Source organism: Chlorocebus sabaeus, chromosome 18 (genome assembly GCF_047675955.1).
Source record: "Chlorocebus sabaeus isolate Y175 chromosome 18, mChlSab1.0.hap1, whole genome shotgun sequence".
Classification (NCBI taxonomy): Eukaryota; Metazoa; Chordata; class Mammalia; order Primates; family Cercopithecidae; genus Chlorocebus; species Chlorocebus sabaeus.
Genome location: NC_132921.1, coordinates 36514855 through 36527943, shown reverse-complemented (window position 1 = coordinate 36527943; position 13089 = coordinate 36514855). Strand labels below are relative to the sequence as shown.

The 13089-nt window shown below is 44.7% G+C and overlaps 1 protein-coding gene across 1 annotated transcript in view; it reads left to right on the top strand.

Annotated features, from left to right (window-relative positions):
• ARK2C (arkadia (RNF111) C-terminal like ring finger ubiquitin ligase 2C) overlaps window positions 1–13089 on the top strand; it is a 127157-nt gene that overhangs the window by 96042 nt on the left and 18026 nt on the right. The window contains exons 2-3 of the mRNA XM_007974140.3: window positions 3109–3424; window positions 5185–5292. Of these exons, the coding sequence (XP_007972331.1) occupies window positions 3109–3424; window positions 5185–5292 (424 nt within the window). The remainder of the gene's footprint in view (window positions 1–3108; window positions 3425–5184; window positions 5293–13089) is intronic.

The window sequence follows — 13089 nt, the reverse complement described above, 5'->3', positions numbered from 1 at the left end:
TACTCTTTTTTTTCCTTTTTTTTTTAATTGAGATGGGGTCTTGCTATCTTGTCCAGGCTGGTCTTGAACCCCTGACCTCAAGTGGTCCTCCCGCCTCAGCCTCCTAAGTAATTCCAAAGTGTTGGGATTATGGGTGTGAGCCACTGTGCAGTAATACTATTTTCCTGTGGCCATATTTGTCAGCAGTCCCATTGTTTCCAGTCCCCTCTCCTCTCCTCCAGATCCCCTCCCAGAGTCCCTCCTGTTCCCCTGCGGAATGGCTGCAGAGGTCTCTGCGCAGCTGTGTTCTTGGGAAGCCTTCCACCTCTGTCGGGTGCAGCCCTGTTCTGTTGTTCCTCTTTCTTGGTTTGTGTTAGTACCTTTTTGAGAAGGAGTGTTGAGAAACTTAATTTTTTTTTAGCTTATATATGTTTGAAAATGGCTTTATTCTATTCTCATACTTGATTAATGGTTTGGCTGGGCAGATAATTCTAGATTGGAAATCATCCTTCCCCCTCAATACCTTGAAGGCAGCTGCTCTATTGTTTTCAAGCTTCTGGATTCATTCATTCTTGAAAAATCTCAAGCTATTCTGATTTCTGACCTTCATGGGACCTGTTTGATTTTTCTCTGGAAGGCTTCAGAACCACCTCTTTGCTCCCGTTGTTTGGATACTTCATGGGGAGATGTTTTTCGGGCGGGTTCTTTCCCCTATCTATTTTGCTGGGCACTCAGAGGCCCTTTTCTATCTAGGAATGCAGACTTTCAGTTCTAGGAAACAGGCTTCGTAATTTTTTTCCTAATTTTCTCCCTATCATTTCCTCCATTCTTTCTCTCTTTCTAGTGAAATGTGGAATTTCTGACTGGTTCCTTCAACGTTTGCATCTTTTTTCCTCCCATTCCCCACTTCTTTGTCTTCTCATTCTGGTTTCTTGGAGTCCTCAGCTTTGTCTTCCGGTTGCCCTGTTGAATTTTATTTCATCTCATACATTTCTAATTTCCAAGAGATCTTTTTCTCGTTTTCTCATTGATCCTTCTACAAGAGCTTCTTGTTGCATGGATCCAACATCTTATTTTCCTGAGTGTATGGATTATATTGTTTTGAAGTTAATTTTTTTTCTAGCCCTTGCATTAACTCTGTTCCTCTAGTTCATTTTTTAAAAATTATACTTTAAGTTCTGGGATACATGTGCAGAACGTGCAGGTTTGTTACATAGGTATACACGTGCCATGGTGGTTTGCTGCACCCATCAATCCATCATCTACATTAGGTATTTCTCCTAATGCTCTCCCTCCTCTTGTCCCCTACCCCTCGACAGGCTCCAGTGTGTGATGTTCCCCTCCCTGTGTCCATGTGTTCTCATTGTTCAACTCCCACTTATGAGTGAGAATATGTGGTGTTTGGTTTTCTGTTCCTGTGTTGGTTTGCTGAGAATGATGGTTTCCAGTTTCATCCATGTCCCTGCAAAGGACATGATACTCTGAGTTCATTTTTAAAAATTTGGTAGGTTCTCTTTCTCTTTTCACTTTGTAATCAAAAGGCCGATCACTCTTAGGCTATCTGTTCATGCCAAACAGTAGGTCACTAAAGCTGTCTAGAATGCCTGTGTGCCTTGAGGGTGAGAATGGACTTTTCAATGAATGGGCTTCATTATAGAGTGGCCAGTTGGGGACCCAGTGATTTAACTGGGGTGCTCTCAACCAGAAGTATCTGCGGAGCTCTTCCTGGGACCAATGATTTTCTTTAGAGAAGCATCCCCCAGTTTCACCCTGGGGCTGTGGAGGGTGCAGGGGAGGGGCACACACTTGGGTAACAGTGTTTTTTGCACCAAGTAGTAGAAGAGGACAGGGATTCCAAAGTTTCATATACAGACTTTCACTTAATTCTGCTGTGTTTGTTAGCATGGTGCTGCACCCCTCCCCTCTTCTGTCTCAGGTTAATCCCCACTCCTACTGGATCCTCTCTGGGAAGGAAATTCACTGCCCTGCATGAGAACGGGGAGGAGCCCTGGGCAGAACTGCTCCTTACACAGATTGCAATCAGTCTCCCTGTTCTCAGTTCTGCCCTTTCTCCTGCCTTCCAAAGTAGCCACTGCCTCCAATTCCTGACCCTTCCGGCACTGTGCGGCAAGACTTGTCCATTTCTTCTTGACCACTCCTTTAGTAGGTGCTTGGTCTTCAATTTCTCAACTCTGCTAATTCTTCCATCTGCTTTCTTTTTCTTCCAAAAATTTGTTGACATCTGTTGCCTGCTGATGTCACCTCTCCTGTCCTCTGTCCTTGTCTGTTTATTGTCTCTTTATTCCTTTGTTCTCATTTTAGTGGGTATTAGGAGGAGCAGACATGTACTGAATCTGCCATAGTTAGCAGGAAGTTTTCTGTAAATCTTTCTGAAATACCGGGTCTACTTCTTGGCCTCATTAAAGGCCTTCTTTGCCACCTACAGCTGGATTTTCGCTTAGAATTTGTAAGGCTTTCTTGTCATCAGGCTCAATTTTATTTAGAAAAGGACTAGAGCTCAAATTGAATGTAGCCTGAACCCAGCTTATACCTGGACACATTTGCTTTTAAATAAATGACAATGTTATAATAAATTATTTAACTATTACTTAAATAAAAAAACTCTTTCGTGTGATCTGAGTCTTTTCTTTCCTTAAAACTGTATGCAAAACAACTTCTGGTTGTTTTTTCTCTGGGAATTAGGGCTCCATAAGGATTGAGTCCTGGCTGGCCAGGCTTCAGTGAAGTTCAGAACTTGGCTAAGCTGGACTAACTTTTCTCCATGTGGCATCTTTAAAAAGGCAATAGGGTCAGTGAGCTTGCATAGGAGTCTAATTGAAAAGGCCAAGCTTTAGGAACCTTAAAACTTCTAAACAAGTACGTTAATTATAAAAAGGATGCTTATGTATTCATTAAAGACACACTTTCCCCCTCCAACAGGTACACACACACAGACTTTACCTGGCTGGGTTAAAGATGACCACATGCCTCTAACAGTGATGACCCTGCTGTGTCCTAATGCAGGTCTAGAGCTTCTCCAGCCCCAGGTTGCCCCTGGTGGGCACAAGAGTCAGTGTGGTGGCTGCTCGTGCTGGTGGTCATGGAGATGTCTCTGTCCTTGCCTTCCAGGTGCCCCCTTTCAAAGGTCTCAGCATCCTCACGCTACCTCCTGCCGCCACTTCCACCTGGGCCCCCCGCAGCCGCAGCAGCTCGCTCCCGACTTCCCGCTGGCCCACCCCGTGCAGTCGCAGCCAGGCCTCAGCGCCCACATGGCCCCGGCCCACCAGCACAGCGGCGCCCTGCACCAGTCGCTGACCCCGCTGCCCACCCTGCAGTTCCAGGACGTCACAGGTCCCTCCTTCCTACCTCAGGCCCTGCACCAGCAATACCTCCTGCAGCAGCAGCTCCTGGAAGCCCAGCACCGCAGGCTCGTCTCGCACCCCAGGTTGGTGCTGCCTGGGGTGGAGGTGGGGACCCGGGTGGGGCTGGGTGAGGGGGCCAGGGCGAGGGCGTGGGCGTGGCCCGGTGTGGCAGAGACGGGGGCGGGGCTACAGGCTGCTGGACTCCTGGCTTCTCTCCCTGGTTTGGCTGACAGTCACCAAGTGGGTCTCTGTAGGAAGTAGCTGTTGTTTCAGAGGCATTCATTTCAGGCAGTGAGCACTGTCCTGACCTGACATGGGCTCCCTCAGAAGCCAGCGTGTGTCCCCACTGCGTCACCCAGGTGCAGGGTCGGGGACTGGGTAACTGGTGGTCCAGGATCCTCACAGTGGACTCCTGCATGGTGTGGGAGGAAATTTGTCTAGGGAACCGCTCATGTCCCCTCCAGCTTTATGACTGCCTGATTCTAACACTGAAGAACCCTAAAGAATACCAAAAGGAAATGACTGGTTCCGGGAATGGCTGGTTCCCGCCCTCAAGAGCTCTCAAGAGCCCACGGTCTAGATAGAGTCTGGCTACATATTAACACTTAGGAAACAAGCAGGGAGTCAAATTAGACAATCCTCATCAAATAGGTCTGGAGCAGCTGTGGGGCCCTGGGTGAGTCACTGTGCCTCTCTGAGTCTCAATTGTCAGGAGAAAGAGTTGGATAGTCAGTGGATCTCAAACTTTTTGGTCTCAGGACTCTTCCACTCTTGCAAATTAATGAAGACTACAAAGAGCTTCTGTTTATGTGGGTTTTGACTACTGATGTTTACCATATTAAAAATGAAAACTAAAAAGTTTTAAATATTTATTAATTCTCTTAAAAATAACAACAAATTCATGTTATATTATATATATATTTTTATATATGTTATATTATATATATATTTTAAATATAATAATATATTTTTATGAAAATAACCACTATATATAAATTTAGTGAGAATGACTTTTTTAAAACATATTTGCAAATCTCTTTAATGTGTGGCTTAATAGAAGGCAGCTGTGTTCTTATGTCTGCTTCTGCATTCAATCTGACAGAATCTGTGTCATGTAGTTTCTGCAAAAGTTCTCTGTTCATTTGTGACAGAATGAGAGTGAAAAGGCAAATAGCCTTATAGTATTATTAGGAAAATAGTTTTGACCTCTTGAACCACCTGAAAGGGTTGCAGGGACTCCCAAGGATGCTCAGAGCACACTTTGAGAAATGCTGGACTAGATCATCTCTGAGGCCCTAGGATGCTTGAGATAGAAGGTGAGTGTTGTAGGAGATCAGAAGGAGAAGAGGTCACCATGATCTGGGATGTTCAAGGAGGCCTTTCTGGAGGAGGAAGGCTTTGACCCGTGCCATGAAAGCTGGGAAGAGTGTTGAAAAAGGGTTGAGGAGAGGAGAAGAGCATGATGGGAGCAGAGGGGTGCATCAAGCCTGCAGGAGGCAAGTCTGTGTGTCTTGAAGATGGCCCACCAAGGACAGTGAAAAGGAGAAGGGCGAAGAGGCAGAGAGCGTGGATGGAGGCAGGTAGTCTGCCACAGACACACCAAGGGAGAGGCCTCCGCACAGCCGGCAGCCTGGAGACAGCCAGAGTTCCTGAGGTGCAGCCTGCTGTTCATCTGGGAAGCTTCCTTGGAGTTTGTCAAGAGTGGTGAAGCTCAGTGCTTGCTAGACTGTGGGTGCTGAGCGGGGCTGCAAGAGTGGGGCAACCTGAGGGTTTCTCAGAGCTCCTGAGAACTAGTGGCCTGGGTAGCCCCTGACGCCAGGGCTCTCCATCCCTTCTGGTGCAGGCGGAGTCAGGAGCGTGTATCTGTCCACCCCCACCGCCTCCACCCCAGCTTCGACTTCGGCCAACTGCAAACACCTCAGCCCAGGTATTTGGCTGAGGGCACTGACTGGTGAGTCTTCAGGGCCCCTGGGGGAGGCAGGGAGGAAGGGAGGAAGGAGGGAGGAGGGTGGTCTTGCCAGGTCCATGGAGTTTCTGTTTTCATTCACTTTGAGTGGTGCAGGAGGCCTAGTTCTCAGGCCCCAGCCTTTGCCTCTGCTCCCAGCCACCCTCTGGGCCAGATGGTCCCACGTGGGCCTGGTTCTAGCAATTAGCTTAGATGTTACTGGGTGCTATTATGGACTCAGTGTTCAGCATAGGACTCAGTGTTCATGGTCCTGCAGTGGGGGAGGGGGACAGGGATAGAAAACATTTCCCAGGCTCAATGAGGGATATGAACCAGTGGTCCCTCGGGGGAGAGCAGAAAGGAGAATTCGGAGGAACTGAGTGGTCAGGAAGTCTTCCTGGAGGAGGTGTGCCTCAAGGAATCCACAGAGAAGTGCCAGGGCATGCCAGCAAGGCAGTGCTGGGTGGGGTGGCTGTGTAAACACAGGCTTACATTGCATCTTGAAGGATGGAGACAAAGCCAGCCAGGTCAGAGGTCAGGACTGAGGAGGGGAGCTGGGGAGAGAGGTTGAGGGTGGTGTTGTTGCTAAGTCTTTGCGGATAGTGGGCCCCTGAAAGACCTGCCCATAATTTCCCTCACTAAGGACAGACGTCTTTGTTGTCCCGAGATGCAGGGTTGCTTGGTTTTGGATCCTGGGTCACACCCAACTCTGGTTCTAGCTCAGAAGAGAGCCGATATTAACTGGAGTTGGATCGGAACCCTTGAAAACTTAAAACGATGTGCAGTTCACTGAATATTTAAAGGTAAAAGGCATCATGCCTGCAAAGAGTTCAGGGAAAAAAAATCTATCTAATCTATCATCTCTCTTCACAGAGGATTGTGTGTGGATATATATGTATGTGTGTGTGTGCGTGTGTGTGTGTGTGTAAGTATGTTATATACATTGGGGGGAGAGAGGAAGGGAGACAGAGAGAGAAGGAAATAGAAATGCAGTAAAATGGTGACATTTGGGGAATCTGGGTGAAGGGTATACAGGAATTCTTTATGCTGTTCTTACAACTTTTAGATCAAAAATGTTTTTTGTTTTGTTTTGTTTTAGAGTGTAAAATAATCTATCAATGGAAAAGCATGAATTATCTTAAAGATTGATGTGCCATTGTGTCATTTTTTAGCCATTTGTCAGGCTTAGTCCAGGGTTGCTTTGGGAGCCCTTCCCATGCACACCCAGGAATGATTCCAGAGAATAGTTCCAGTCAATTGAATGCTAAGGCTGCTTCTAGGTGCAGGAAATCGTGGCTTTCACATGTTCCATTTTCTTCAGCCCTTTGCTCATTCTCAGGTACACTTTCCGTTAAATTGAACAATTCCATAAAAGATAGATTGCACTGCAGCCAACTTCTGCCCAGCCTTTTCCAATTAGCAGATTCAAATTGGGAAGATTTAATTGCAGTTTGGATTGAATTCTGTCCCTCAGCAGTCAAGTCAATTTCATTTAATTCAATTCAGCACACATGGAGCATTCAGGGCCCTTGCATATGGCTGAGTGATTGGAACATGCACAGGGGCCTACAGGCAAGTGGGACAGAACAGGTGACATAGGTGGGACTCATCCTAGGGAGATGGCAGGAGGAGCAGTGCAGGTGCTGGCCCTGTCCTCAGCTTTCTTTACAGAGCCAAACCTCCTTATCTTTCTTATTTAAACCAGTCTGCATTCCTGGCTTCTACCTGCCTGGAGAAACAGAAAGAAGGATGCTCCGGGAGGCTGGTCCCTGCCCTAGCAGGGAATGCTGGGAGGCCCTGACTGGAGGCCTGTCTGGTCCACTCTTGGGCTCTTTCTGCCTGTTCTGTTCCCACTTCCCAAGTAGGATGCTGATTCTCCTCCCTTATAATTAGCTCTGCTCCAGTAGGGGGCCAGCCTAGTGGCGCCAAGGGGTTTTGTGATTGATTGTGCTAACTGCATCCCAGTCCACTTTTCTAGAGAGCTGCTTCTGCCAGGAGATAGGCAGCCTGGTAATTGGATGACAGGAAATGCATTATATCTCTACTCTCACCCTCTGCAAGGAGCCCCTGAGGGCCGGGAGAGTGTGTCTGTTGCATCCCCCATCCCCTTTAGAGAACCATCAGAGACCACTGACTTCTGCCCTAGGTCATTCCAGAAACTGGGCTGCAAGCCCATGTCCATCCCCAAGGTCGTCCAGCCCCTGAGGTTACCCTGGCCTTTTTTCCTACTTTGGGATATCTTAACCCAACCCAAGCAGCTTCTCTCAGCTGGGAAGCCTGGCCTGAGAGTGTGTGGAAGCAGCAGGCCTTGGGGCATACATCCCAAACCCCTCTCTTTCTCGCCCATGCCTAATAACTTTATCCTGACTTTGAGCCACAACCCAGTGCCTCCGTCCTTTTCACGCTCCTTCTTGGACTCAGTCCTGACTTCTCAGTTCTAACTCTGCTCCCAAATGTGGACTGTACCCTGCTGTGTCACAGCTGTAGCCCTGCCCAGGCCGAGGTCTGTAAGTACCTGGGACCTGTGGGCAGAGAGTGGGTAGAGGGTGAGCACCTCTAATTGTCCTTTCCCCTCCAGGCAACCTTGCCTCAGCAAAGCCCCCAAAGCTCCCTGAGCCTGGAGTCACCCATAGGATGGTGCTGGCACTCGTGGTGCCAAATTCTAGGAAGAACTTAGGGTCTGCACAGCAACCAGACCACACCATGTTCAAGAACATTGAAAGTGGAGGATAAAGTTCAGTGTGATGTTGAGATACAAAGGCCAAAAAGGATACATTGGCACAAGAAATCTCCAAAACACAGTTCTGGGTTAACCCTGTGGCTTTAGGTCTGTGGGATATTCCTGCAACCCATTTATAAACTTAGCAAGCTCTTACAGGCTGGTGGCAACAGCAAAGGCTGGAGACACTGCTGCTTTAGGGGCTAATTTCTCTTTGAGGCAGGTCCTGGTCCAGACTTCTTTAGGGTTCGAGGAACCACATCACCTGTTGGGGTAGCCTGGGTCCAGGAAGGAATTTCTGATGAGATGATAAGAGGGACATCATGAGAGCCCACCCAGGCCCAACCAGGGCAGACCATCCCACCCATTTGAGGGACAGGTGCCTCTTGCTTTTACAGTTAGCATTCTTGGGACTGGGGTGACTGGGTTCCAAGTTCCTCAGGACTTTGCTTTGGTAGAATTCCTTGAACATTTGTTTTGAATTTGTTGGGTTCCCTGAGACTTCTGGGTAAATGCTAAAAATCAGAGCTTCTGCCATGTGAGGCAGTGCAATGCAATGAGCCCAGGCAAGGGTGTGAAACCCTGATGGTCCCAACTGGCCAGCCAAGGTCTGTGAATAAGGCACTGTCCTACTTCCGGCCTCAGATGGAGGGCTGGCCTAGTGGATTTCTAAGTTTGCATCCAACTGGTTCCAAGAGTTTAGCTCATGTCCCAAGTGATGGGCTCATCATGAGTTGTTCCAGGGATTCGGCCTGATAATGGCTCTTTGCATCTTTATAGTGCTCTGCAAAGAACTTTTACCTGCATTTTCTCATTTGTTGCTCCAGCATTACCATGAGGAGCTACTGCTATCATCATCTTAGAGATGAGACTCAAAGAGGTGAATTAGCTACAGAGGGTCTCACAGCTAAGAAGGGATGGGCCTGGGACAAGGACCTGGGTCTTCTGACAGCTGCTGCTGTTCAGGCTGTGGTGTGCGTGGAGCCTGTGAGAGTGACTGGCAGTCCTTCCTGCCCATAGCAGCTAGACCTGAGGAGGAGGATGGGGCCACATGCCAGGGACCTTCAGAGACCATCAGAGAGCTCCTGCCAGCTCTCCAGGGCTCATACACTCATGAGCGTAGCCCAGGGAACAGGGATCAGACTCCTTTGAAGGCTGATGGCTTTGTTGGGTTTTTCCCTTAGAACTATCTCAGATTACATTGCAGGGCAATGTGTAGCCAAACCCAGGCTGTGTGGGATCCAGGCTCAGTAGCAGCAGGCACAGTGGAAGCATGAAAGTTAGTGGTCAGAGCCTGCTCTCGGCAAGATGAGGAGGGGAAGTCTCAGAGTCCCATGCCTCCTGCCATCTCGCTTCTGTAGGATCTGAGATTGAACCTTCTGAGGCCCTGGCATTCCTCTCAACGGTGCTTTTAGGGCCTAGCTGCACTTTCCCAAAGGGAAGCTGTGTCCTAATTACCAGGGACCACTTCAATGTACACAGCACACTGCAAGAAACGACTGCTCGCAGCATATTTTCTCTAATAAATGCCACAAGTTTCCATGAACGTGTTTGGTATTTCTGAAGTTGGTGCCCATAGAGGTAAAACTTGGAGTTAGTGGATGTTACCTTTGCACAATAGAGGAACTTTTTAATTAAAAAAACCCTTTTTATTATAGAAAATATCAAACAATAAAAAAATAAGAGAATAGTATAATGAATTCACACACATATGTCATCCAGCTTTGACATCAACTCACGGCCAGTTTTTTTTTTTTTTTAAGACAGAGTCTCACTCTGCGCCACCAGGCCGGAGTGCACTGGTGTGATCTTGGTTCACTGTAACCTCTGCTTCCCGGGTTCAAGCAATTCTCCTGCCTCAGTCTTCCGACTGAGTGTGCGCCACCACACCCAGCTAATTTTTGTATTTTTAGTAGACACAGGGCTTCACCATGTTGGCCAGGATGATCTCGATCTCTTGACTTCATGATCTGCCTGCCTCAGCCTCCCAAAGTGCTGGGATTACAGGCGTGAGCCACCATGCCCAGATCTCATGGCCAGTTTTACTCATCTTTGTTCCCTGATGTTATAGTCATCTCCGTTACCTGTGGTTTCGCTTTCCAGGGTTTCAGTTACCCATGTAAACCATGCTCTGAAAATATTACAGCATTTTGAGAGATTGAAAAAGAGAGAGAGAGAGACCATATTCACATAACGTTTTTTGCAGTATATTGTTATAATTGTTCTATTTTATTATTGGTTATTGTTGTTAGTCTCTTACTGTGCCTAATTTATAAATTAAGCTTTATCATTGGTATGAATATATAGTATAGGAAGAAACATAGTATATATAAGATTCAGTATTATCTGCATTTTCAGGCAGCCACTGCTGTCCTGGAACATATCCCTCACAGAAAAGCAGAAACTGCTGTATTTGGAAACAAATCCAGGCATCATATTATTTCATCTGTAAATATTTCACTAAGTATCTCGAGAGATAATGACTCTGCTTTTTCACATCCTTACTTTGATACCACTATTAACTTAAAGAAATGTAATAATAATTTTTACTATAATCAAATGTCTAGCCAGTATTAAAATTTCTCTGTTATACTTTGTATCAATCAAGATCCAGATAAGTTTTATACATTGTGATTGGTTGATATGTCACATAAGTCTCATTTAATCTACCTGTTGCTGGATTCAAATTGCTAAAATTTTGTTAAGTAACTTTTACATCTTTTTTCATGAGTAATATCGGTTTATAGGGTTTTTTTTTCCTTGAAATGTCTTTGTCTGATTTTTGTATCAGTGCACTGCTTGCCTCATTGAATGGTTTGGGAAGTGTTTCCTCATCTACTTTCTGAAAGAGGTTGTGTAGGATTGGTATTATTATTTTTAATTAACTAATTAATTAATTTTTAGATGCAGGGTCTTGCTCTGTCACCCAGGCTGGAGTGCACCTTGGCTCACTGTAGCCTCGATCTCCTGGGCTCAAGCGATCTTCCTGCCTCAGCCTCCCGAGTAGCTGGGACTACAGGTGTGCACCATTGTACCCAGCTAACTTTTTGTTTTTTAAATTTTTGTAGAGACAGTGTCTTGCTATGTTGGTTAGGCTGATCCTGAACTTCTGGACTCAAGCGATCCTCCCACCTCAACCTCCCAAAGTGCTGGGATTACAGGTGTGAGCCACTGTGCCCAGTTGCAGGCTGGTCTTAAATGCCTAGGCCCAAGGGATTCTCCTGCCTCAGCCTCCCAGGTAGCTGGGATTACAGGTGTGTGCCACTGCATCTGGTAATTTTGGTAATTTGTCTTTCAATAAATTTTCTCTTTTCATTGGATGTACTGGCATAAGGCTATTTATAATATTTTCTTATCGTTTGAACATCTGCAATCTGTTCTAATGCTCCCTCTTTCATTTCTCATATGAGCAATTTGTATATTCTCTCTTTTGTTCTTGATCAATCTAGGTAGAAATTTAATCATTTGTACTGCTCTTTAGAAAATAGCCTTTGATCCCATTGTTTGTTTTTTATTTCACTGATTTCTGATCTTGATTTTATTATTTCCTCCTTTCTACTTATTTTGGGCTCTAGCTTCTTAAGGTGGAAACTTAGATCATGACTTTGGGTTTTCTTTTCTAATATAAGCATATAAAACTGAATTTTTCTTCAAGGACTACAAACTTTCTAATTAGTGTTATGAATTCTTTTTGACCCTGGGTAATTTAGAAGTTTATTATTTAATTTTTGAAAATGTGAGATTTTGCAGAAATTTTTTTTGTTGTTGATTTCTAATTTAATACCAATGTGATCAGAAAACATACTCTGTGTAATTCTAATCCTTTTAAATTTATTGAGACTTGTTTTATGGTCCGGCATTTATTCTATCTTAGTAAATGTTCTATATGTATTTTTAAAAAGCATATATTCTACTCTTATTGGATGGAGTATTCTGTAAATTTCAGTTAGATCAAGTTGGTCGATAGTATTGTTCAGGTCTTTTATATTCTTACTGATTTTTTTTCATGAATTATTCCATGAATTATAAAGGAGGAGGGTGGATGTCTACAACTCTAATTATGAATTTGTTTTTTCAGTTCTGTCAGTTTTTGCTTCACTTATTTTGACTTATATATATTAGGATATTAAAAGGATTGTCATTTTTCAAGACGAATTGACCCCTTTATCATTATGAAACATCCTTCCTTATCCTTGGTAATATCCCTTGGTTCAAAGTCTACCTTGTCTGATATTAACATAGCCATTCCAGCTTTCTTCCAGTTAACGCTTACAGGGTGTATCTCTTTCCTCCTTTTACTTTTAACCTAGTATCTACATCTTTATATCTTGAATGGACAGCATATAGTTGGTGATTGGTTTGCAGTTGACAATCTCTGTCTGTTAACTGGGGTGTTTAGACCATTTGCATTTAATGCAATTGTCTACATGGTTGGAATTAAATCTGCCATCTTGCTATTTGTTTTCTTTTTCTTCCATCAGTTTTGTTGTTGTTGTTGTCATTTCATTGTTTTTCTTTTAAAAGTTTTGTCTGTTTTTTGCCTTCTTTTGGATCAGTTGAGAATTTTTAGTATTAAATATTGGTTTAAGAGTCATACCACTTTATTTTATTTTATTTTGGGAATTCACTAGGTTTACAATATGCCTATTTAGCATATCACACCCTAAAATAGAATTATACCATTTTGTGTGTAATGCAAAACTCTTACGACAGTATACTTCCATTACTCCTTCCCATCCTTTGCTACTCGTTTGGTAGGTTTTATCTCTATGTATGCATAATCACCAAAATACATTGTTATCATTTTTGCTTAAACCAGTGGTTGGCAAATTATGGCCTGTGAATCAAATCTTGCCTGCTCTCTGTTCTTGCAAATAAAGTTTTATTGGAACACAGACACATCTATTTGTTCACCTATTGTTTATGGCTGCTTTTGCACTACAGTGGATGCTTGAGTAGTTGTGACAGAGACTGTATTACTTTTGAAGCCCCAAATAATTACTATTTATGATCCTTTACAGAAAAATGTTTGCCAATCTCTGCTTTAAACTGTCAACCTTTACAGACAATTTTTAACAGGAAAA